The 25,836-nt window shown below is 43.9% G+C and overlaps 1 protein-coding gene across 1 annotated transcript in view; it reads right to left on the reverse strand.

Annotated features, from left to right (window-relative positions):
- ROBO4 (roundabout guidance receptor 4) overlaps positions 1–25,515 on the reverse strand; it is a 77,251-nt gene extending 51,736 nt beyond the window's left edge. Inside the window, exons 1-11 of the mRNA XM_054998639.1 lie at positions 25,284–25,515; positions 21,331–21,654; positions 13,637–13,794; positions 12,142–12,262; positions 10,740–10,878; positions 9,318–9,445; positions 8,946–9,076; positions 7,565–7,784; positions 4,600–4,721; positions 3,726–3,897; positions 794–988 (exon numbers count right to left, since the gene is read on the reverse strand). Of these exons, the coding sequence (XP_054854614.1) occupies positions 794–988; positions 3,726–3,897; positions 4,600–4,721; positions 7,565–7,784; positions 8,946–9,076; positions 9,318–9,445; positions 10,740–10,878; positions 12,142–12,262; positions 13,637–13,794; positions 21,331–21,654; positions 25,284–25,350 (1,777 nt within the window). The 5' untranslated portion in view covers positions 25,351–25,515. The remainder of the gene's footprint in view (positions 1–793; positions 989–3,725; positions 3,898–4,599; positions 4,722–7,564; positions 7,785–8,945; positions 9,077–9,317; positions 9,446–10,739; positions 10,879–12,141; positions 12,263–13,636; positions 13,795–21,330; positions 21,655–25,283) is intronic.
- Positions 25,516–25,836: the final 321 nt, after the last annotated feature.

A 25,836-nucleotide genomic window follows, 5' to 3' on the forward strand; every position in this document is an offset into this window, starting at 1 on the left:
GATCTCTTTGTCAGATGCATCTGGCAGGGAGAGCTGTGGTTATCGAAGGCCCATACTGCATTGGAATTGGATGGTCTAGCTGTTTGGCTTCTACAAACTAACAGGGCAAACTCCTTTGAAGCCAACTGATACACACACTAAAAGGAGATGTTTACATTTACTAGCAAAGGAATGTTTTGGTTGCATCCTCCCCCTTCCTCCCCCTAATTGCCTCTTCTCTCTCCTGCTCTTCTGTATTTGACCAGTCTCTGTACCAGGCATCTGACGAAGAGAACTTGATTCTCGAAAGCGTATGCTACAATAAAATTGGTTAGTCTTAAAGGTGCTACTGGACTTTTTTTGACTTTGTAAACCGTTCTGAGTGGGCATTAAGTTGTCCTGAAGGGCGGTATATAAATCGAATGTTACTATGTTATTATTATTACGGTATTTTGCAATATATATAGTATTACACACTCTTATTATTTAGTTCTCATGGTGGATTTATTCTCTGTATGGGTTTCCTAACATTTCAAAGAGGCATTGTAAATCCTAATTTGGAAGCATGGCGTGATAGGAGAGCTTGGGCCTTCCTTCCTGCACTGTCTTCCTGACTCACATATCCCAGTTTAAACTCCCCCTCCCAATCTTAACCGGGCTTGTGTCTAGCTGCTATTTAAAGCAAATGAATGCTGGGAGTTCCACTCCCAAAACTCTCAGGGTCATGACTGGTTTGGTCTGGACAGAACATTTCTGAGTGCTGCCTTCTCTATAAACCTAACATCAGATCTGTTCCAAGCTCATCCGGCCCCACCTTCACCAAGACCATACTGCCGTTTCTTGCCGTGCTGCCTGGCTTGTTGCTGGCAAACGTAAACTGCCAGAACCATCAGCATGATCCAAAGCGCAGAGCCCACACTGGCAATGAAGACTGGCTGGCGCATCACTTCCAGAATATAGTCGGCAGACAGCAAGTCCGGAATCGTTGCCATTTTTCCCACTGTAGGCTCTGTGGAGAGGGAAGGAAAATGATAAAGGCGTCCCACCGACAGAGGAAACTCAGGCAAGATTTGGACTACAGTTGAAGATGAGCCATGGACATCTACGTTGACCTTCCTGATGGAAAGCAGCAAAACTGGCACGTGGAAGGTCTCAGCAGTCTCTGGCAATAAAGGCTCTCTCTGTTGCAGGATTGTGTAACTAGATGCAGGCAAGGGTGTAAGGCACACAGTTTTATTCTCCTGTCCCTTTTACAGTCCCTGCTCTACATTCTCCTGCATTCTTCTGCCTCCCTCTTCTCTGCTTTCTCTTTTAATACAAAGGGGTCTAGTCAGCCCAGTCACAGACTTATGGGACAAACTTCTAACCACCAATAATGAAATGGACTACAGCTATTAAAACACAGGACTGGAGAAGATCTCTGTTGGAGGCCATGGAAAGCTGTTGCAAATCAGAGCAGACAGAGCTGGAATTAGGGGTGCCTTTTGCTTGCTTCTGGTGGGGGTCTCCCACCGGTGTTCTCCATCCCCCTGACAGTGTGCAATGGAGCAGCGGGGTGGGGCGGGGGGGAATGGGGTGGTGGGGGTGGTGTTGCATTAAAAAAGTGTGAACAGCCAAAAAAAAAAAAGAAGTGATGTGGCACAACACTCTAGGAATCCCCCTGGTCTCTATGGCTTTTTCCATGGAGATAGTACTTCTAGAGCATCTTGGAATGCTAGAGCTGCCAGACTCCTATTGGGGCAAGAGATTTCCCCATCCACAGCTCACACAAGGAGAAAAATAATCTTTAAAAATTGCTGTCAGGCTACAGCATGACATCACTTCTGGGGGGAAAAACAGAAGTGATGTCAGTCTTCTCTCCAGGAATTGCTGAAGACTCTATGGTTTTCCGAGGAAGTGACAGTACACCCCATATCTCTGCCCCTCATGGTCTCTTGCTGAACATCTCTTTTCAGCTAGAAATGATGTTGCAGTATTATGCCATGCTGTTCCTATCTCCACACACACACCCAATCCTCCCATCAGTTGCCCTACTTGTAGTACAGAAACTGAAGGCCTGGTTTTGTCCAAGGCAACTTTCTATGTCATTCATTGGTGGTAGAGAGTGCTGTCAGGTGGTGACCTCAGGTGGGGTTTTCATGGCCAGAGACTAACAGAGGTGGTTTGCCATTGCCTGCCTCTGCACCTGGTCTTCGCTGGAGGTCTCCCATCCAATTACTAACCAAGACCAATGCTGCTTAGCTTCTGAGATCTGATGAGATCGGGCTTGTCTCAGCTATCCAGGTCAGAGCATTAAGGCCACTTCTAAGAGAGCTTTACATATTTCTCATCCTTTCCTCCTTCCATTTCAAATTCACCTCCTGGAGAAATCCTCTACAATGGCATTACAGAGATTTAAATCCACATGTTTGGAAGAGGAATAGGCACAAGTGCACAGGCTCCGCCTAGGGGTGCCCAGCCAAGCCTGGCAACTGTCAGGAAGATTGAGGGCAGGGAAATAGGGGGTGTGATTTCAGCAACATCCTATGTCACTTCCAGGTACAACCTAGAAGTGGCAAAGTGTAGCTCTAGGAAACACTGGAAACTGTATGCTAACAGAATCCCCAGCAATTCCTAGAGCTATCCTTTGTCACTTCTGGGCTGTACCTGGAAGTGATATAGTGATGTCAGCAATGTCACTCTTTTTTATTTTTCTCTTGCTGCTACTTAGAGCAGCATTGGACAACAGGGCTTCCAAGCCTAGTCCTGCGCCTCCCCCCAATGCACAATAATTGCCTCTTGAGCATGGAGTCTATGCGCATAGGAAATGTACCTATGAAGGCTCTTGTCCCCATGATTGGGGGGATTTAAAGACAGCTTTCCCAATCCCAGGAATGCACAAACTCTACGTACATGCATAGACTCTGTGTTCACAAGTGGGTGATTGCGCATAGGCAGGAAGCGAGGCCTGTGCATTCATGCCTGCTCTCCCCCCAGTATGTGTTGATTTCAGCATCCATAATATGTCATCAAAGCTCCACTGGTTTTGATCAAATGAACTGTATCTGTTTGCATCAATTCCTCCACCCTATGAATAGTGACAAAGTCAGTGCTCTGCTCATCAGAACCAGCTTCACAGTTAAGGAGATGGGCATGCATGCACCAGGTTAGGCCAGGTCATGATGACACACAAGGCCCAAAGGGAGATGTAACATTATAATATGGAGTAATGTACCCATTTCTTTTACAAATGGAACTATGAACAAAGCTTTCAAATTTAGTAGGGTTGCAAGGCGGAGAGGGATAAAACTGGTTTGTGGGTAACATCTGGCCCACCTCTATTGGGCCATTGTACAGTTTACACAAGCAGGACACAACTAAACCAGTTTGTCTTGGATTCCCCCTCCACCAAGAACCTTAGGGACTGTCATTTTTATGAAGGCAATCTTTTCTGATACAGATTCCTATCCTCTGATAAAACTAAAATGCCCAGGATAATTTGTCTGGAAGTTTGGATGGCTAAATTTATTTGATAGTGGTTTTTAACTTGTCTACACAGTTAGGCACAGTTACACAGTCTACAAGGACCATTGCAGGCCTCCAGTACAGTTTCAACAGCAGGCTCCTGCTTTGAATATACAGGATGTCTCAGGACAGAAAAGACAAAGGGGAATATTTCTTATTCTCACAGTTGTGATTCACAAAAGTTATGCTCCAAGTGCAGTATTTCTCAGAGCGTAAGTAAAGTGCAGAATAGCATCTCTCACCTTGGGCACTGCATACAGGGTTACTGGCCACTCCGACTCCTGCTCCATTTATGGCTGCTACTCGGACACAGTATTTTGGCCCATTGGCCAGGCCTGCTGTTTCTAGACTGTGCATTCCTCCGTCTACAGTCCTATTAGACCCTTCGTGTGTCTCATTGCCTAGGAACCAGACCTGAAAGCACAAAGAGAGATGGCATCGCTTGCAGCAGTGCCCAGTCAGCATTTCTGCAAAATGGAAGCACAAATGGGATTGGTCAAGCACAACCTATATAGCCACACATGTTGGAAAGTTGCAAAATCCACCCAACTGCAGGCATGCAAAGTGAGCTCACCTCTTGTATACCAAGAGGCAAAACAGGATGGAAGTAATCACACTTTTTAGTCCTTCTCTTTCTCCTAGGATTTATATGGTTCACGGGGAAAATATATGGTTCCTCCCCACTCTGTTTTATCCTCATAACAACCCTGTGAGGTAGGTTAGGTTGATTGCCCAAGATGAGTTTCATGGCTCATTAGAGATTTGAACATGGCTTTCCCTGATCCTAGTTTACACATTATCATTATACCAGCGCAGTCTGAGATGCTAAGAGGATGACACCTTCAAGGACTACCCCTAGTTATCAGCTACAGCATTTGGATGACATGGTTTTTACAGCCCGGAAAATCCACAACAACCATCGTTCTCTGGCCGTGAAAGCCTTCGACAATATATCGACATAGTTTTTAGTTTGCTGTTTCATTCTAATCTTCTCCTCCCACCAGCTCTTGGTGTCAAACTGCCAGGTCATCCTTCCTTGAGGCTCCCCCAAATGTCCAAAGCAAGTCTTACAAATTTTGAACTCCCCAAATTTTGAACTCTTTCATTCCTCCTTACCTGGTACCCCTTAATGATGCCATTGTGTGTATCGTGTGGTGGAGGCTCCCAGAGGATGATAACAGAGCCATTCCCCCCTTGGGACACAACGATGCTGATGCTCTGAGGAGCAGCACTGGGCACTGAGGAGAAAGGAGAGGTCTACTTGAAGGCAAGTAGGAGAAAAGGCAGTGCCTGACCAAGAGGGAAGCAAAGAACCCCTCCAGCCATAGCCAACTTTCCACACATACGCACAAAACATCTCTTCAATAAAGGAAGACAGTGAATTTAGGACTAAGAAATTCTGGGAAGCAAATAATATCATTGCTTTAAAAAAAAAAAAGGTAAAGGTAGTCCCCTGTGCAAGCACCAATTCATTACTGACCCATGGGGGGACGTCACATTACTGACCCGTTGGGGGACGTCACATCTTGGCTGACTTTTTGTTACGGGGTGGTTTGTCATTGCCTTCCCCAGTCATCTACACTTTACCCCCAGGAAACTGGGTACTCATTTTACCGACCTCAGAAGGATGGAAGGCTGAGCCAACCTTGAGCTGTCTGTCTGCACCCGGCTTTAGAGATGGGCACGAAATGGAAAAAACGAAATGAGAGTTTCATGTTTCATCACATTCCACGAATCATGAAATACGAACTTCCACGAAATTGTCCTGTTTCATGATACAATTCGTTAGTTTTGTGATTCGTCAGAACCCGGGGCACTTCAATGGCCTCCTTCATACTCAAAGATGGCAAATTTGCAGGGAGACTTCAGCAGGCTCTCTTCCACCCACCCCAGTTTGGCCAAGATTGCAAAATGTTGACCAGAACCCACAAAGCTGGGCCCCAGAGCCAGGCAGTGGCCCCGAGACTGGGCTTGTGGGGAGGGCCCCCAAACCACCACACAGACACCTGCCCAGGCGGGAGAGGTGCACAAAATAAAACCAAAGGAAACATCAAGAGTGTGAGCCCTCAAAAGAGCAGAGAAAGAATCAAGAAGAAACAAAGACAAGCAAAGAAAAAATAAGAGAGGCCTCAGTCAAGCTAGGCCCCAGAGCCAGGCAAAGGCCTGAGACTAGGGTGGAGTGGAATGGAGGAAAAAAGGCATCCTCACTCAAAGACCTTCCCAGCAAGGACAAGTGAGGAAAATAAGAAAGAGGCTTTTCAGACTCCTTTGAAGCAGCAGCAAATCCAGCCAAAAGCTCCCAACTCCACTCTCTCTCACTCTCTCACTCCCAGCAACAGATCCTCCCTCTCTCTTTGTCTACTGGAACTAAAAGCACGAGGCAGAGAGAGATGCCTTATATAACAAATGCTCACATAGAGGTCTGTGGTTGGCAGACAGACCTGCCTAACAGGGTTTGGAGGGATGAGATTGGTGTTCCCATAGCTACAGAAGGCCCATCTCCTCAGTTGCCTAGGGGATTAACCCTCCTGCTCCTTGCTGTATAGGGCAGAATTGAAGCTCTCCATCTGGCAAGGAGAGCTACCTATCAAAGTTATGTGGGCTAAGATTGGGGTTTCCAATGGCAACAAAAGGTCTGCAGACATTCTGGGCCTACTTTGCCTAGAGAATCAATGGATTGGCACCAGCCTGTCTGGCATCATGAAGCATTCAGGAATTGAACAAATCGGGCCAAAAAGTTGTGAATTTCATGAAAACCGCAGCCCCACAAAACGCATTTTGTGAAACACGAATCAATCCGATTCATCACAAAATTTGATTCGTATTTCAATTTGTGCTCATGACTACCCGGCTTCCACCAGGAACGAACTCAGGTTCTGAGCAGAGCATGGGCTGCAGTACTGCAGCTTACCACTTTGTGCCACGGGGTTCTTAATGGCATTGCTTATCCAAGAGAAACCATGGTGGTTCCCTAGGTCTGCTGTGTAAAGAACTAAGTAACAATTGTCTCCATCAGCCAAGACAGCAGAGAGGCTGAAAGAATTATGCTAATGTTTCTCCAGCACCAAAAGAAAGGACCGTGGCCTGGAAAAGATTGCTGATATCAGAGTTCTGCTGCCTCAGGGCTGAAGAGAAAAACAGAAGGTAAGGGAGACAAGGTACTCAGCAGTCTAGGATTATCCACAAAAGAACAAAGCAGAAGGAGAACCTGTTATGTCATGAACAACAGGTGCACTCAGCAATCTTCAGCATCTCGCACTTCACCTGGGGCACAGCCCTTATCCAAAGTAGCTGCAGTGTGCCATTAAACGCACAGACATGTCAGCAATGTTCACCCTGGAGACTTCCAGGGAAAGTCTATTCCTCTTTGTGCTCAGCTACATGTGATGCTGGGAGTTATATAAATAGAGTAGGCTTTTTTTTCTTTGAAAAACCAGGCACATAATATCGCAGTTTGGATCAGGACTACAACAGGAGCGGAGGACAGGGCTAAGCCTTCACCTATGCTATTTTTCCAATCTGAAATGACCCCAAAGAACTTCTGTGTGCCCTGTTGGGGGAAAATACAGGAAATACATGCATGGGTTTTTGACTGTGTGCGCATGATTGTGTGCACCATCAAGTCACAACTAACTTTTGGCAAACCCTGTAGGGTTTTCATGGCAAGAGATGTTCAGAGGCGGTTTGCCTTCCTTGGCGGTCTCCCATCCAAATACTGACCAGGGCTGACCCTGCTGAGCTTCCAAGATCTTATGAGATCAGGCTAGCCTAGGCCATCCAGACCAGGGCTACATATGGTTTACCTGCTGGGAAAACACTCAGGTATTTGCCCCTAGACCAAAGATACAGCATAAATTATGAGCTCTGTGCATCTCTCTTCAGAACAATGGGAGGGGCATCTTTTCTGGCCAGATTTTATCCCTCTCAAGGGCCTGCAATGACCAACAGCACATAAATATTCTATCAGCCTCCAGGGAACCTCTCAGGAAGGCCATTCCCTGAGTACACACAGGCTGTATTTCTCAGATAGGGGGTCTATCAGAATCTTATAAGTGACTACTGCCAAGAAGGGGGGTGGTACCTTCTTCGGGGATCCAGAGATGTCTTGTGTTGCTGTCTGAGCCATGGAACTTCCCTGAATATGGTCGCACTTTGAATTCATATTTGTAGCCTCTCTCGAGTGCTGGAACAATGGCCCGGTGGTCTCTGGGGACATTCCATTCAGCCCAATGTGTGCTCACAGGAAGCAGCGCCCGGTAGAGGACCATGTAGCCTTCTATGTGCTGGGCAGTGGGGATGACCTTCAAGACAAAGGATGGAAACCTGATTTTTTGTCTGGCTTCGAGACCAGGGATATCAGGGGCGACTCCCAAAACTATAGCATTGTTGGGAATGAGAAATTTTCTAGAGAGAAAAGAGAAACTGGTGTGATCTTGAGAGGCAGAGAAAGCCTCTGAGGAGCACAGGAACAATGGGAGGAAAGTGGGAGTAGAAGAGAGCTAAAATGGAAGTTTTGAACAAAGGTTAAATTCTGGCAATTCAATGCTGAATGTGTGATTTTAAAATTAGGATTTTTGAGCATTACTTGTTGCCAGCAACATAGAGCATTCATTGGCTACATTGATTTTTAAGGCCTGTTTTTGCTTTAAAAAAAAATCTTTAAATCCAACAACACTCATAATCATGAATTTTGTAAAAAAAAAACCAATTAGAATGAATATACACTTGAATTCATACAGTCAAATTCAAGACAGAAGAATTGTCCTGATGGTTAAAACATGCTGTCTCCTTTGTGTGAGCTGATAAATTATGCTTAAAGTAGGGATCCCAGGCCCCCTGGTGGAGGCAGAGGATCCCCCACTCCCACTGTCTGCCACCACTCACCTAGCTGGGGGGGGGAGGCAGGGGGGAAAGATGGGGGAATACGCCTCCCACGCACACTCCCAGGGCAGCACAACAATATCACTCCTGGGAGTGACATCATTATGCCATCTCAGGAGTGTTGGCCATTTGAGGCCCAAATCAGCCTGCTGTGAAGCTCAGGAGCATGCTTGGCCCCTGCATGATGACATCACTTCCCAAAAGTGCGCCATCATGTCATCCCAGGAGCATGTGCACAAAGCATGTGTGCAAAGACATTGAAGAAGGTGAGTGCCAGTCCCCCCCTCTCCTGCTGGGAGAGTAAGGGGACCTACCAACCCTGCTGGCAATTTAACAACTTTCTTTCCCCCTCTCCGCCATTTCCCCCATGTTATGGTCAAATACAACCAGTCAATATTCTATTTTATTTATTTCTTGAACATATTCAAGAGTTTATTTTCTGCCTTTCTGTTCAAAAGGAGTTCTCACAGAGGAGTAAAAGAGGATTAAACTCATCTTCATCTCTGGGGACGGCCAACTCTTCCTGACTTTTGTTCTATGACGGGTTCATGCCATTTACATGCTTGTTTTGTTTTACTCACCTTCAAGTGCAGGTGGGCTGCAGGAGTGGAGGGAACAGCAGTGACATTTGCCAAGTAAACCCGGAGGTCCATCAGCTCCTTCAGGGCACCTTTGGGCCTGTCTTGCTCATTCTGGCCAGTGTCCAGGAGATCTAAAGGCAAAAGATAAAAGCCAACATGGGTCCTTCTGAACCTGAACTTTATCCTGTGCAAGGGATGGGTAAATTCCGTGGGACATCCGAAAAAGCAGAGCTAGACTCTGTTGCAGCTTGAAACTCTGCCTTCCCTGGGGGTTTTCTGACCAGGGAACTATATATTGGCCAATTGGTCTATTAAGCAATCAGGGAATGAATCCATTTTGATACGTTCTTAATCCAGCAGCTAGATACTTACCCTGCACTGTTAAAGATGCCTTGGCAGAGATTATCCCCACCTGATTGTAGGCAGTACAGACGTATTTCCCAGTGTCAGATACAGCCAGGTGGTGAATCTGAAGGGTGTTTTCTTGGCTTATGTCATACCTGTGAGAAGAGGTACAGAATTCAGTGGCAATTAAGGTTTTTTTCTTGCTTGTGTGTCTGTTCCTTGGTAACGCTGCAACATCAATGATAACTGACATGCACAAAAGGGCAACCACAAAAGATGAGTTAGGCCATTTCTACATGTCCTTAAAGGGGTGGCCCACTCATCAAACACTGGTGGCTTTTCTTCTTAACTCCAAATGTCTCCGTTTTCAAAACGGTTGCAGGCTGTTTGACTTGCGCTTTTTTTCAGTGCCTTTTCCGGGACCATGGGAAAGTGCAGTCCCAGAAAAGGCACCGAAAAAATGGGTTGCTATGTCAACTCTGACTTGAGGGCACCACACACACACACATTCCAATGTCTTTAATTAATTGTTGCTGGAAACATTTTTTTTTTTTTGGAATTCATGATGGCATATACAACTTTCCTCTCCTATTTTTAATTTTTTTTTGCATCCATAAAAAGCTTAAAAATGGCTCATACATATCAAGATACAGAGAGAAAGCAGAGAGCCGCCTGCATAGCTCTGATAGTCTCTCAAGAGTAAGAGTTCTAAGGTTTTCCAAATCTCTACATCAATGTTGGATATAGAATAGGAGTCGAGTTGCCATTTTAAATTGGTCCTCTAACTGTCCCTTTAATATTGCTTTGATCAGCAGCAATTACTAAGTGATGTTATTTAACTTTATGTTATCAAAAGCTTCAACTGCCCATTTATGAATGCTAAACTTCTATTAAAGGGACAGGACATCCCACCCACCCCCGGTAATCAGTAACCCTAAGGTGGAGAACTGGAGGAAAGGGTGTGTTTTCTGGTCACCAGATACCTCTACCATTTGGTCAGTTGTTGGCAGTGAAGAAAAACGATGAAATAAAACTGAAGAGGTGAATTTATTATGGTCTAGCAGCTTGAGACCTGAGCTGGCTCAGTAAATTCCATGTTCCCTATGGCAGAAACTGGTGCATGTGGGTATCAGTTTTATCACAAAATCCTCTCAAAGAAGCTAAACCCAACCAATTGCTAAGCTCCCTCTAACAGCACAGCTTAATCAGGCCTTTTCACCATGACTGAACAGGGAGCTTCAGAGGAGGAATCTGAGAAGAGGCAGTTCTCCCTGGGAGAGGCTTTGATCCCACTGACTGGTGACAGTCAAGCTACCTGAGAAAATACATCCAAGATTTGGAAGCAATGGGCTCGACAGGACTAGAGACAAGCGAATAAAAACTCTTGTGTTATAGGCCAAGACACAAGGCAGAGAGGATATAAGGCCAGAATACAACCACTGGACTCACCTTCCTGAGGGAAGCTCTCCATATTCTTTGTGCCACTGGACAGTGGGCATTGGGTCTCCATGGATTCCACACGTAAACACAACGGTGCTTCCAAGTTTGGCCACAATGTCATTCGGTCTCCGAGTGAACACTGGCTTTTCTAGAAAGGGAGAAGCAGATAATATAATCAAATCTGATAGCCCCTCATTGTGATGCTGATTATATAAAGTATTGTTTGTTATGGACTCTGAGCATCAAAATCTGTCACCACCACCATCGATACTGCAAGATTAATCAGTCTCCTTTCATATTTACATTTGCATCTCCTTTCTCATATCTTCCAATCCCAGATCCACTAAAACAGGTATAATTGCTTCATATTCAGGGTCAGTCACAACTGTCTCAGAGCTCTCTCAGCCCCATCCACCTCACAGAGTAATTGTTGTGAGGATAATAATAACACACTTTGTAAACCGCTCTGAGCGGGTGTTGTCATGAAGAGCAGTATATAAATCAAATGTTATTATTATTATATTATTATTAAATAACTTCAGTGATGTAGCCCCTTTGACCCAAAACTGGTAGCAAGCCTTTCAAGGACCTTTATTACATGATGTGGTGATATAACCACCAATGTTAATGGCTTCCACAGAGAATAAGAGACATTAAGTAGTGGTCCATCAATGACTAGCCATGGTAACTAAACAAAACCTCGATGTTCAAAAACAATAGTTAGAAGAGGGACAAACAATGAGGGAAACCCATTGCCTCAGGCCTTGTTTGGGAGATTTCTGAAAGCATCTAGCTGGCCATGATTTGGTCTGATTCAGCAGAGTTCGTTACACATATACACGTTTGTATTGTTACACAACACTTCATTCTTAAAACCTAAATTTCAGATCTTTAATGCTCAAGCCATGGTAGGGAACTTGTGAGATCCAGTTGCTAACTAAATAAATACAACTTCGATATGAGGTAATACTTAAGTGCCCAAGTGAAACAGGTGCACGTCACGGTAAACAGCAATCCTGCCTGTTAAATACAACCACTGGCTAGCCTGATCTCGTCAGATCTTGGAAGCTAAGTGGGGTTGGCCCTGGTTAGTACCTCGGTGGGAGACTACCAAGGAAGTCTAGGGTCACTACACAGAGGCAGGCAAAATGTCTCTTGCCTTGAAAACCCTACAGGGTTGCCATAAATTGGCTGTGACGTGATGGCAACACCTCCCTAAACCCAAAAAACAGATTTGAAGGATTTTTTCCCCCTACATAATCACTTTTTAGAGTTAGATAAAGCTTGTAGCAGTCTCTTGTAACATTTTCCCTTGGTTCAGATTCTCCAAAACCAGTAGACTGGATGCATGCCAAGTGTTAAGCAAATAGTGGAGGAAGATGGGATGTATAATCACTGCTGACTTCTTTACCCAAGACAGACACCAAAGCTGCTCTGCTTTCTCTCTCTCCTATTTGATTAGAGGCCAGACAAACATACGCTCCCGAATCACTTTTCAGAGCATGGGCTATTAGAAGCTTTGCACCAGAGACCTGCAGGAACAGAGACGAAAGGATTTTTATACAGAGAATCAATTCATAAATACATAAATACATACAGCCCGGAAAACCCACAACAACCAAGATGTTGGAGCTTTGGATGTTCTCATGTAAAATTCTAGGGAGGTGATTTCATCTTGCACCACCATCCTAGAAAATAGTGGGAAATTTTAGTCTTAGGGGATTGCAAAATCTGAACTAGAAAGCCATATTTTAATTTTTGTTGCTAGTTTTTTTATTGTCTTATATGTTGCAAGCCACCCTAGGCATTTTTATACAGAGAATCAATTCATAAATACATAAGTAAATATTTGTGTGACCAAATTTTAGACACCCGGTTGGCTGCAACTAAATTTACCTTCAGAGCATGATATTCTTTCACCTGTTACATAGATGGGATTCTATGTCATAGAGACATAAAAGGAGTCCTGCCGGATCAGACCAGTGGTCCATCTAGTCCAGCATTCTGCTTCACACAGTAAACAACCAATTGCCTTGGAGGACCAACAAACGGGTGCAGAAACTAAGACTATCCTTTGATGTTACCTTCTGGTACTGGCGTATGGGGGATTACTGCCTCTTTATGTGCTGATTCCCTTTAGCCATCTTGGCAAGTAGATACTGATGGACTTCTCCTTCAGGCATCTGTCTCATCCACTTCTAAAGCCATCTATGCCCCTGCCCATCTCTACCGCATGAATCCCACCATGTAATTATTCATTGACTAAAGAAGTACTTTCTTTTGCTTGTCTTGAATCTATTTCTCCTCAACTTCACTAGGTGCCCAAAAATTCTTACACTATGGAAGAGGGAGAAGAAGATCTCTTTATTCACTTGGTCCACCCATGCATAATTTTATAAATACCTATCATGACCTTCATCTTTTTTTTTCTAAACTGAAAAGACCTACACACTTAAGCCTTTCTTTGTAAGAAAGGTACTCCAACCACTTAATGAACTGGGTTTCCATCTTCTGTACTACTTTTAGAAAAGAGCAAGAATCCAGTAGCACCTATAAGACTAACAAAATTTGTGGTGGGGTATGAGCTTTTGTGGGTCACAGCTCACTTCTTCAGATACTCACCTCTTCAGATATCTGAAGAAGTGAGCTGAGACTCACAAAAGCTCATACCCTACCACAAATTTTGTTAGTCATATAGGTGCTACTGGACTCTTGCTCTTTTCTGTCGCTACAGACAGATTAACACAGCTACCCATCTTGTACTATTGTTGTTGATGTGCTATCGTTGTTGATGTACTGTGACTGAATATCGGTACTACCCAGCTTTCTTCCCATGTCATGTGACATTGGCCTTGAGATAACCTTGAATATGCCAAAAATTGCTAAGTATACAGGCTGTTGATTACCTCATAATGTCCACTTTCCTCATTTATGGGTATTCCATTCTTCTTCCATGAGACTTTAGGCTCCGGATGTCCTTTGGGGGGAATGCATTCGAGCAACAATTGTTCTCCACTTGTCACCACTGAATCACTGGGATGAAGCCGAAAATCTTCCCGCAGAGCTACAGGGGAAAACAAATATCCTAAAATTCTCTCAAGAGGATGGTCATGGTTTCCTTCAAGTTTCTGGCTGATCAGCAAAAGTTTGTTCAAGAATAGTGAGTGAACAGAGCGGCATAATATCTTGGGAGAATGAAAGGTGCTCTTCATAGTTTATGAACGCTTTCCGTTTTTATGTCAGACCTGTCTACTTATTATCTTGCATAAAGACTGATCTGTTTGTCCTTTGTAGACAGCAGAAGGGCATTGTTGGCAGGTGATGGCATATATCACGTTGGAGGTGGAGCAGGTGAATGAGCCCTTGAGGGTATGTCTGATAGGATATTAAGTTCCTATGCCTCAATAAAAACCTGCCTTTAAGGTTATTATGCCGCAGTAAATCTGCCAAGGTTTAGGATGACATGAAACTTTTTGTTGTTTTAACCACTGCTAAAAACTTTGAATGCATTTTTGATGATTGCACTGCCATTTCAACCCTCCCTGTGTCATGATAACAGCGACTTATGTGTTTTCCTGCCATCACTAGCTGAGCCAGTAGAGGAAGTAAGGAAATATACAATGTGATGATGTCAAGATATGGGGTCAGTGATCCTACCTGTAACAGGGAGAGAAGGAGACCAACATGGGGATGCCATTTTTGGTAGTATCCCTCTGTTAAGTCTGCCCAAAAGGTGCTACATTACCCTGAGAGCCAAGCTACAAGTGACGCCTGACACAGGTTGGACACTTGTCAGCTTCCCTCAAGTTTTGATGGGAAATGTAGGCATCCTGGTTTTACAGCTTGGCTCTCCATTACAGCTGCAAGACCAGGATGCCTACATTTCCCATCAAAACTTGAGGGAAGCTGACAAGTGTCCAACCTGTGTCAGGCGTCACTTGTAGCTTGGCTCTTAGTGTAGGACTGAAAAGTCCCTGGTTCAAATATGTCCCAAAGTTTTTTTCTAATTCAAGTGTCAGGTCAGCCACCTATTAGCTCCAGCCAGAGTTCTACCAGGTTCCAAAGTATGACCTGAAAACACATGATTTGGCAACCTTGCCAAAGCTAAGCAAATCTGTGTCTGATCAATCCCTATATGAGAAATCTCCTGGGAATCCTATGTAAACTGCCTTTAATTCGAAGCTGGCAAAAACAAGGGATTTAAAAGTAATCAGATAAATATACCTGTAAGATTTTACTGTTAATCATGTAACACACAAAGCTGGATTCATGATGAAGTATATTCTATGTAGCAACACACAATGAGTAAAACTGGTAGATACAACTGAACAGCAGATTCAAGATAACCAGATGTGTAATACTATAGAGTTCATTCTCCAAAGCATCCATTTTCTCCAGAAGAACTGATCTCTGTAGCCTGGAGATCAGTTGTAATTCCAGGAGATCTCCAGCCACCACCTGGAGGCTGGCTACCCTGTCTTAAAGTCTATGAAATTTACATACATATTTTCTCTCTCTCTCTCTCTCTCTCTCTCTCGCATTTAAATATGTATCTTTTAGATACTTGTAATATAAAATTTTCTTTTAAAAATGTTTGTAGGCAATACCCAGTGTAAAGCTTGGATGAACGAGCAAGCGAGTGTGGATCTGGTACACAGGAATTCCATTGGGCAGGAAGTCTCACTGCTGTGCATTGCCCTTACCTGTCCACATGCATCACACATGCTGTGTACAGGAAGCATCTATCAGTGTGCTTATTCTGCCTGATTTATTCACGTCTTTAATATTAAACTTTTTCTAAGGACAGAATTTGGCTTACCTTAGCACGGAATATTTGTGCCATCTATTTATCATAAAGAGAAGAGGGGACACAGCCTCAGAGAACAGTTCAAGGAAGTAAAACCAAAAGGAGAAAACCAAACGTTATTGATAGACAATCTCTACCACCTACAAGCTTCTATAAACAACGGAGGCCAATCTCCCCCATCTCCCTCTTTCTACACATAGGCCTTCCAACTGATCTCCAGCTGTTCTCAGTGTTGTGTGCCTCTTGGAGTATGCTCATGAATCTGTTTTTTGGGGCAGAGAGGGGTCTTTTTGTCAGTCATATTTTCCAGCACATCTGGGGAGTCCCCCACGTAAATTTTAAAAATACTAGTTTGGCTGTGGGTAGCCACGTTTTGCTGATTTTGTAATTGGCACAAGCCACCACCTTAACTAGTCAATATAGTAAATCACTTTAAAGGATCAATATATATCCCTTAATGCTAGAACTCAAGGCCATCCAATGAAGCTGATGGACATTGGGAAATACTTCTTTACATGAGTGATTAAGCTGTGGAATTCACTGCCAGAGGATGTGGTGATAACCACAGGCACAGACAGTTTTAAAACAGGATGAGACAGAGTCAAGGAGGATAGATCCCTCATGGTGACTAAAGGGAACTTCCACATTCAGAGGCAGTAAACCTCTGAATCCCAGTGCCAGGAGGCAACATCAAGGGAAGGTTTCAGCTACTATGCCCTGTTGTTGGCCTTCCATAGCACCTGGTTGGCCACTGTGAGAGACAGGATGCTGGACTAGATGGACTGCTAGTCTGATCCAACAGGGCTTTTCTTATGTGCTTATGTTCATGATGAAAAAGAGGGGTTGGTCCAAGGTTTTTGTTTCTTCACAAAGGGCTTTTCTGGGAATCGGGGAGTCTTACTGAAAATAACCTCCTTATAGTTGGTGCTGGATACTATATTCATGCAGTATCCAAAATGTGTACTTTCTTTATTGTGAAAAATTCTTGAAAGTAACATTTTCACAATGTTAGTCATTTGCTTCCGCACCCCCACTCATGTCTCCCAGCTGCGATAAAATGCTCTTTTTCACAGCCTAGAACAAAACGTGGTTATTTTTACCTGGCCAGTATGGGAAGCGCTGCCTTCATTTCATAGCCAAGATGAAACAGAACAATTGCCCTGTAACCTAAGCTGGGAACAAAGACAGTAGGAAAAGCCCCAGGAGAGCGAAGGAGAAAGGCTTTTTCTTTGCTGCTCAGTCTTTGCCTGCTTCCTGCATTCATCCCTCCTGAAGGATGTGAATGTTTTGTGGCATAATCAAAACTACAGGACATGAGTCAAGCGCTTACAAGCTGTAGTCTAGAGACATTGTACCTTAGGATGTTATTGCTAGATATTTTTAACTTCTAAAAAATCTGATTGTTTCTGAACACGCACACACAGAGAGAGACTATGCTTTCCTCCGCAGGCCCAAGATGTAAAAAATGCACAGTTTCCTAAAATAAACCAGTAGTCCAGTGGCACTTTCGAGATTAATAAAAGAGTGCTGTTGGTCTCCTGCTACAGTCTGTGCATGGTCACCATTTCCCAGTGGTGATGTCTTAACAAAGAAAGTTGCTACCCCACTAAAAAGGAAAGCTGGATCAGTATTGATACAGAATCGTTTATCTTTGCCAAAGAAAAACAGCTCTCAATATCTGGAAGGATGCAACTAACTCAAATTCCTCACAACCAGTATCTAAACACAGTTTCATAAAAAACTTTGATTGGCCAACTCTCCATGAAAAAGGCCCAAGGCAGCTCACACACATAAAACACTAAAATAACATTTCTGGCGCATCTCTGGATCATTTCAAAGTGTTTGACCAAAAGCAGTTGGAGCCAGGGCTTATGATAAATTAATGTCCGGGTTTCGTGACTAGTATAGTTGTTTTCTGGTGGAGTGATGACAGTTAAAAGATTTTGTCAATTGCTTTGCTAGAACTCTCATCAGAACTTGGAGAAGGTGACACTCCCAGGGCTGAATCCACATTACCTCAGCACGTCCCGGTGTTGCACTAAATGTTCACTAAACACCCGGAAGTATAGCGTCTTTCAAGCGCGATTTCTGAATCGCACTAGAAAGAGGCTATACTTCCAGGTGTTTAGTGAACATTTAGTGCAACATCAGGACGCGCCAAGGTAATGTGGATTCAGCCCTCAGGTGAAGGCAGGAGGCAGTTATATGGGGAAAGTATTATTTATGCAGGGAACAGACACGTAAAGAAAAACTAATGGGTTACTGTGCTGATCTGTAGCAACAGAATAGAACTGGTCCAGAATATGAAACATATTGCAGGATAAGTTTTCATGACTCAGAGCTCGCTTCATCACAGGCATTCACTCCAATGCATCTGACTGAGTTCTGAATATCAAGAGCTTGTGTTGGAGTGAACTGAATTTTGTTAGTTTTTAAGGTGCCTCTAGATTCCTGTTTTAGAGAGAGAAAAACAGATGCTACTATGAATTGGCTGCAGCACCTTCAGGGTACATCTCTCTCTCTCTCTCTCTCTCTCTCTCTCTCTCTCTCTCTCTCTCTCTCTCTCTCTCTCTCTCTCTCTCTCTCTGGAGATCAGATGGAGGATAGCAAGATTTGCCTGAAGGAGTGACTATTTCCCTCCATGTATACTCTATTTGTATATTTCAAACTACAACATTACAAAAATGTCACAGTCTCACCCGCAAAGGGAATGAACCCTAATAGCAATTATCCTAAAACTAAAATCACTCATATAGAATAAGAAGGTTGAAAGGGATTCATAAACCAACTTCCCTGTGTGGCCTTTAATCAGTTCAGAAACCCAGTTTGAGTGTATTTAAACCTTTCTTATTTTTTCACACACGCACATTAACAACAGCAGAAGAAAGGCTGAAAAGCAATTGAAAAGGTATCTGTGAATTTGGTCAAAGGCTTATCTACCTGCCAGATATTTTTTTGGTATCTCCTTCTCTACCAAAAAAAGGAGGGAATCAGGATTGGTGGTTCTACAAACTGGCCATGCCTCAACCAATGAGCTCTCATGAAGACAGGACAGAGGAAGATCCAAAATGGCCTGCATCAGATTGTTGTCAAGGCAACAGAGTCTTGGAAGCAGCTATGAAAATTGTATGCCTATACACAGTCACTTTATTGTGCCTATTGTTGGTGTGAACTGAATTCAGAACAGAGTAAATCACTACGACGTACAAAGAAAGCTAAAGGAGCACAGGCTTGCTTGAGATATCTCGTAACTGGAAAAGCAAGAGCTTTTCTAAGGTGTGTGATTTGGTTCTGTTTGAAATCCTAGTCACATATGGTGCCTGAAAATGTAGCAAACATCTGCAGCTTATAGACGTAACTGTATGTTTGTGGAAGGAGGAACCAGTTGACTGTTTTGTGTCCCGGGAGGACAAAGTACCATGGCTGCTGCTGACATACTGCAGACACTGACATTTCAATCTCACTTACAACTCGATGCAGAGGTACTCCTCTAAGCCTACAGAAATCAGTGGCCTTAGACCGAAAGTACCAGTGTGATATGGTGGTTAGTCTGTCAGTCTAGGATCAGGGAGCTCACTGGCTGACCTTGCGCCAGTCACTCTCAGCCTGATCTACCTAACAGGGTTGTTGTAGGGGTGATACAATGGAAGAACTAACGTACACTTTTAAAGTCCTAATCAAGGGCACAGGTGAGAAGCCAGCCGCAGTGCTGACTGAGTTTGGAGCCAGAAGAATTCTCTTCACATTTTCTTAAGCCATTTGCTGATGACATCTAATGCTAGAGGTTATATATTAGGAAACTAATAAAAAAGTAAAAACGCGTGTCATCAATTTCTTTTTAAACATTTTTTTAAAAATAGATTTTTTTGAAAACAGATACGAGGAGGAAAACGTGGTAAGCACTTGAGGCATCTATTGATGAAGGGAGTCCACCTAAATGAGCTGCATATGGGCTGTGCCGCCAGGAAAGCATACGGAGGGCACTCCCTTGGTGATGGGCAGCATTCAACTGAGCCCAGCCAAACTACAAGTGATGCCTGACACAGGTTGGACACTAGTCGGCTTCCCTCAAGTTTTGATGGGAAATGTAGGCATCCTGGTTTTACAGCTTGGCTCTCCATTACAGCTGCAAGACCAGGATGCCTACATTTCCCATCAAAACTTGAGGGAAGCCGACTAGTGTCCAACCTGTGTAAGACGTCACTTTTAATTTGGCTCCTACTAGCTACTGTGTGGCACAGGATAGGGGAGGAAGATGTTGGCAGGAATCAGCACCTCAGCACAATTCTGGCAAGAAAAGAAATAAAGTGCAAAAAAAAGTTGTTCTTGTCACTCTCTTTTGCAAATCTCATCTCAGAAAGAAAACAGACAAAAAGATACATTTAAGATTATGTGTGTGTGGGGGGGGGTGCATATGTGTGTGTAATGTAGGAGCGGAGGACGATGATATAAGTCACTTTGGGTACCCACTGCTGAGAAAAGTAGGCCATAGATATCAAAATAACTAAAATAACTTCTTGGGACTGCACTGTTACAGTGCAGATAGCATGAATTGACCCACTGCCACCATACCTCTGCTGCATAAAGTAGCACACATCATTATTTTGCTCACTCCTTCATTTAACCTCACAACAACAGCCACGTGACACAGGTTAAAACTTTCTCCCTGATAGGCTAGTTTGCTACATGAAGGGACTTCTCTTATAGTGCAGCACCAACCAACATGATCCCCCCACCGCCATGATCCCCCATCTGACGGGGAGGGCGGTCTAGAAATGTGATTAAATAAATACTTGCAAATTGGCATGGAGCTGTCCACAGTCTACCATCTCATGATGTATGACGTGCAGATCAGCTCGTAAAACATTTTCACATCTGAAGCCAAATACCAAAACAACTTCCTTCTCCTGCTGATTTTGTTTTATTGGCTCACAGAGATAGAGTTTGGAGACAGGAAAGGGGAGGGCTCTCTCTGGAATTTTCCACCCAACATACCTGTTTCATAGCCAGACTTCCAGGAAGAGGAAGAGAAACTATTTGCGAACATTTGCTTGAAATGCAGCCCCATGTGGCACATTTCATATAGTGTTGCATCTCCCAAACCCTCTTTGCTTGTATGAATATTTATAGCTGCCAAACACCAATGCGAGCCATCATGCTGGGCCAAGGGAGTCTAACAGAGCCGGATCATTAATGAAGTGTTAATTGGAGAGTCTCTGGACCTGCATATTGAAGAGGATTTTAATTGCACCAGTAATTAGTGCTCCGCAGTCCTACAAGAGAGACATTGTGAGCTCAGAAGGGAGGAAGCTGATGGAATCCAGGGGTGGGCACTGGTGGCTGTCCAGCATCCCAATGATACCCAGTAATGTAGTACATGGGGTAAGAAACAAGGAAGAAAGAATGAGAAGGAAAAGAGCACAAGTCTTCCTAATGGAGAACCACAATGAATACTCTTCAGAGGAGCCTTTCTTATAGATACATTCTTCATGGTAGCTCCCAGTTTGTGGGTGGCATTCCTGACTCTCTGCTTCCTTGGCATGAAAGAGTAAGAAAGAGTATTCATTTAAATAAACATCTCCCTTAATCAGCTCAATTCGCAACCGAGATAAACAACTGAACTGTTTCCCCCCTGAAAGTTGAATTTTTCCAAGCCCCGATTTAAATTCTTGGCACTGTAATGCACATTGGAATAGGTTCAAAGAAACGAGCTCTTAACAAAACTGCTCTGTCCCACTGCAAACAAAGCCACCTTCCTGGCATGCAGTGCCCCAAGACGCACCCCTGCTTTACCTGCCACATAGAGCGAGGCGTTCTTGCTTGTAGCAGTGCCCAAGTGATTCCTGGCCACACAGTTGTACACTCCCTCATCCGATTTGCCCTTCTTCTGGCTGAGGCGGAGGAAGAAGAGGGACCCATCAGGCAGGAGAGTAAGCTGAGATGTAGCATCGTCTCTGTTTGTTTTCACGTGCTCTCCATTGCGATACCACTCTATTGTAGGCTCTGGGTTTCCGGTAGCACGGCAGTTCAGGGTAGCAGGCTGGTCCCAACGAACCACAAGGTCAGAGGGGTGATCAATGATTTGGGGCACAAACTCTTCTGAACGAGACTTTGAACCTGGGCAAGTGAACAAACGGATGAATGAGATCATTTCCGCTAATCAGTTCAACCTACCCACATACTTAAGATCACTTGCTTTATGCTCCTCCTCCATTAGCAGTCCTGTGGGTAGTTACACAGGACAGAGCTCTCTCAGTGGTGGCACCAAAACTACTCAGTAATAACAGCTGAGCCAGGAAGTCCACAGTTCAAATCTTGCCTTGTCTGTGACCGCAACTGATCATCTTAGGCAAGGCTAAGAAGACTCAGCTCCTTCCCATCTGTAAAATGGGAATGATAACATTGCCCTACCTCAGGGCTTTTTTTCAGCTGGAACGCAGTGGAACAGAGTTCTGGAACCTTTTGAAAATGGTCACATGGCTGGTGGCCCCGCCCCCTGATCTCCAGACAGAGGGGAGTTTAGATTGCCCTCCGTGCCCTTGGCGCTGAGGGCAATCTCAACTCCCCTCTGTCTGGAGATCAGGGGGCAGGGCCACCAGCCATGTGACCATTTTCTCCAAGGACAACCCACTGAGTTCCACCACCTCTTTTCCCAGAAAAAAAGCCCCGCCCTACCTTATAGTGCTGTTATAAAGATTACTGAAATAATGTCTGTACTTTGAATAATCTAAAGCATTAGATAAATGCTAAAATAATAACAGTAATAACAACAGTAGCAGCAATAACAACAACAAGAGTACTATAGGTCTTAGTCTTATTACTAGTCTCCTTATCTCAACATCAAAAAGAGTCCAGTAGCACCTTTAAGACTAACCAATTTTATTGTAGCATAAGCTTTCGAGAATCACGTTCTCTTCGTCAGATGCATGGAGGGCAGAAGGAAACTGGCCAAATATAGAGGAGGAGAGGGGGGGAAGGGGGAAGGAGGAGAGGGGGGATGTAAACAACTCCTTTGATATGGAGATGCAGACAGCTCCTTTTGGTGTGGGGATCAGTTTGCTTGTGTAAAGATTCAAAGGAGTTTGCCGTGTTAGTCTGTAGTAGCAAAATCAAAAAGAGTTCAGCAGCACTGCAGCACAAGCCCTCGATAACCACAGTCCGCCCCGCCAGATGCATCTGCTCACAATGATGTCTTTTTATCTCTCTGATAAATCGGAGATGAGCATTTCTCAGCTTTCAAAAATCTTGGATTTAAAAAGAGTAGCAACCTGCTTCCATTCCCGCCCCCAGTTTAAAGCATGACATGCCACTGATCTACAGCTCCTGAGAATCCAGGTCATTCTTGTCGTAACAAACAGTAATTCTCTCCAAGCTTCCTGTGCAAAACTTCCTGCCATTGTCCCCTCCAAGGGCGATGGAAAGGCACAGACCTCCTGCCACAATGAATGGAAACGGCAAGCCACTTGGTCCCTGAGAGCCTTGCAGAAACACACAGGCAAAATATTTCAACAGACTTCCAAACATTTAAACAGATTCACCAACCGTTTATATTCTGCTGTCTTGTATCTTGTCAACAGCTATGGCAGATGTGAATGCATTTGCTTAATGCAAAGTTAAGATCATGCAAGATGATATAGCTAAATTAGGGTTTCTAATTTAGAGTTGCCAAATCCAGCTTTGGAAATTCCTGGAGATTTGGGGATGGAGCCTGGAGAGGGCAGAATTTGGGGCAGGAAGGGACCTCAGTGGGGTATATTCCACAGAGTCCACCCTCCAGAGTAGCCTTTTTCTCCAGGGGAACTGATCTCTATTGTCTGCAGATTGGTTGTGTAGTTCCAGGACATCTCCAGGCCCCACTTGAAGGTCAGTAACCCTAGCTTGCACTTTTTAATCATATTAACTGGTTTAAAATATGTTGATGACTAAAAAAATATCCTCAACAAGTACTTATAAAAATGGTGGCTGGAAAGCATCACCTTAGAAGATAATGCCAGGTAAAATCCTATGCATGCATCATCAAATAACAGAAATGATGCTTTATTTCTTCAGAACAGTTGTTCTATTGCACAAATAGACTCGCTCTGTGGTACAAATGTGTGTAGATGGAATTATCCAGCAAATCAAATAAAACTCATAGGCTCCACTAAAGGAATCGTATGATAGCCCAGTGAATTCTGCCTTTCAAAATATGGTATGAAAAGCTAAACCACAATAAATCAAGGCATCGTGTGACAGCTGTCTGTTTCTCCAGGCAGAGAGGCACATGGTGACTTGGATGTCACTAACATAAGAACCTGCCCAGACACTCCAGAGATTCAAGCAAAGCACACTTGGCTCAAAAGAACCAAGCTTTGTGAAAAATAAATGTTTTGAGGACTATCACATTTTGTATCTCTGGCAGATTTACTTTCTTTGGATCCCAGGGCCTCAGGCATGTCTAAACTAGCCTGCATTACATGTACAGTAATATTCATTATACCTGAGAAATACACATACATTTCCCCAGCCAAATCTATTCCAGAAAAGCTTATTTTGTAGTAACAGGGAGGTGAAGTGAAATCCACACAGTGTCATCTACACTTCTCAACTGCCATTCAATATAACGGAATATTTATGAAATATTTTAGACTCCGTGAACTTTGGATGTGTATGATCAGACTGTACATCCAATCTGCAGAGCAATACAGAGAGATTTTTTGGCTCTACTAACTTCCAGTAAAAAGGTACTTTCTGATTATATTTTTAAGCATTTACATTTTTAAGAAAATTGCAATAATTCTTTCAAATAATGCTGTTGGCACTTGGCATTTCATTTCTAAAAAGTTGCACTTCTGTGCTTGATGGGTCACATTTTTACATTCCTGGTGCAGTATCTTGTTGTTGAGACAAGATGATTCCCCCATATGCACCTTGTGGGGTGTTCAGCCAGCGCCATAAGGAAAACTACCACCGGCCACTTTCAGCCCAGTCTTTTTACATATGAAAAAGGAGCATGCTTGTAACAGTCCCATTCACAAAGAAACCCTTTCCAAGTTCTGTCCCTTTCCATGTTCCATTTATATTACACATTGCTAATGGCTCTCTCTCCCACTTTCTCTACAAAAGCCAGTGCTGTCTTGGCTTAAAAGCTGAGTCAGTGCTTGTTCTTTAAGGCCAAACATATATTGTCCCTTTCAACAGTTCAGCCTTAACAGCCGCACTGTATCAACCAACAGGCTGTGCACTGCATGGCACATGCATTTCCATGGCTATGTGCTAGAGAAAAGACACATCTACCACATTCTCAGGGATCTAACTTCTACAGACCTGGGAAGGCTGTAGAACTCTGTAGGATAGCACCAGCAGTATTTTATCAAGGCAGAGGGTTAGGGACATAAGGACTGTGTGGGACTGTGTTTTACCCTGAACAGGGACCAGAAAACAGGGATTGATCCAGGTAAATAGGCAGAGGTTGAGTATTAAAACTAAGTTCCATTGATTTTACTGCTAAGTAAATAAGAGTCTCCATAAGTCAGCAATGACTTAAGGGCACTCTCCACCACCACAAATATGCTTAGGATTATAGGATACCTGAGGAAAAAGGCTCTAGCCCACAAAAATATCTGCCAGAACCAAAGTAAAGTACAATTAGTGTCCTTTTCAGTTTTGCTGCAACAGGCTTATGCAGCTGTTTGAACTGCCTCTCCTCCAGTGGAGAAATCTGCCCTATTGACCGCATCTGAGATTCTTCCATTCTGGTCACTCACCTTCCAGTACCAGGAAAGCTGCCCAGACCAGGAGTCTCCGCAATGCAACGCGCACTCCTCCTGACATGCTTGTCCAGTTGCTCAAATGGCTGCTTTAGAGAACTTGGCACCAAGGAGATTGACCTGACACCCGTTCCCTTTCCCCCTTTGCTGCCAGTTGATAGGAGGAACGCTTTTTGTCTCTGGCTCTAATACACACACGCATGCACATGCATGCCCACACACAGAGACTTGGATTGGTCAAGTCGAAAGATTTCATCAAGCCAGTTTCATCCCTCTTGGACTATTCAGTACCGAAGAGGTTGGGTGTGCACTCAGTGGCTCCCTCCCCTCCGGCAGGAAAGTACAGCTGCTTCAAAAACTCACATCAGCCCCAAGATAGGGAGTGTACACCAACTTTCCTGTTTCCTGCTGCATCGTTGGAGTGCTGGAATCCAGCCCTTCCTAAGTCAAGACAAACAAGTCCTCTTGTACAGGAATGTTCATTTTTCTATTGCCCACTCCCTCCCTGCTCTCCTTCCTTCCATTATATTTATTTCACCCCTTCCTTACA

The sequence above is a fragment of the Eublepharis macularius genome, chromosome 14, assembly GCF_028583425.1.
Source record: "Eublepharis macularius isolate TG4126 chromosome 14, MPM_Emac_v1.0, whole genome shotgun sequence".
Lineage (NCBI taxonomy): Eukaryota > Metazoa > Chordata > Lepidosauria > Squamata > Eublepharidae > Eublepharis > Eublepharis macularius.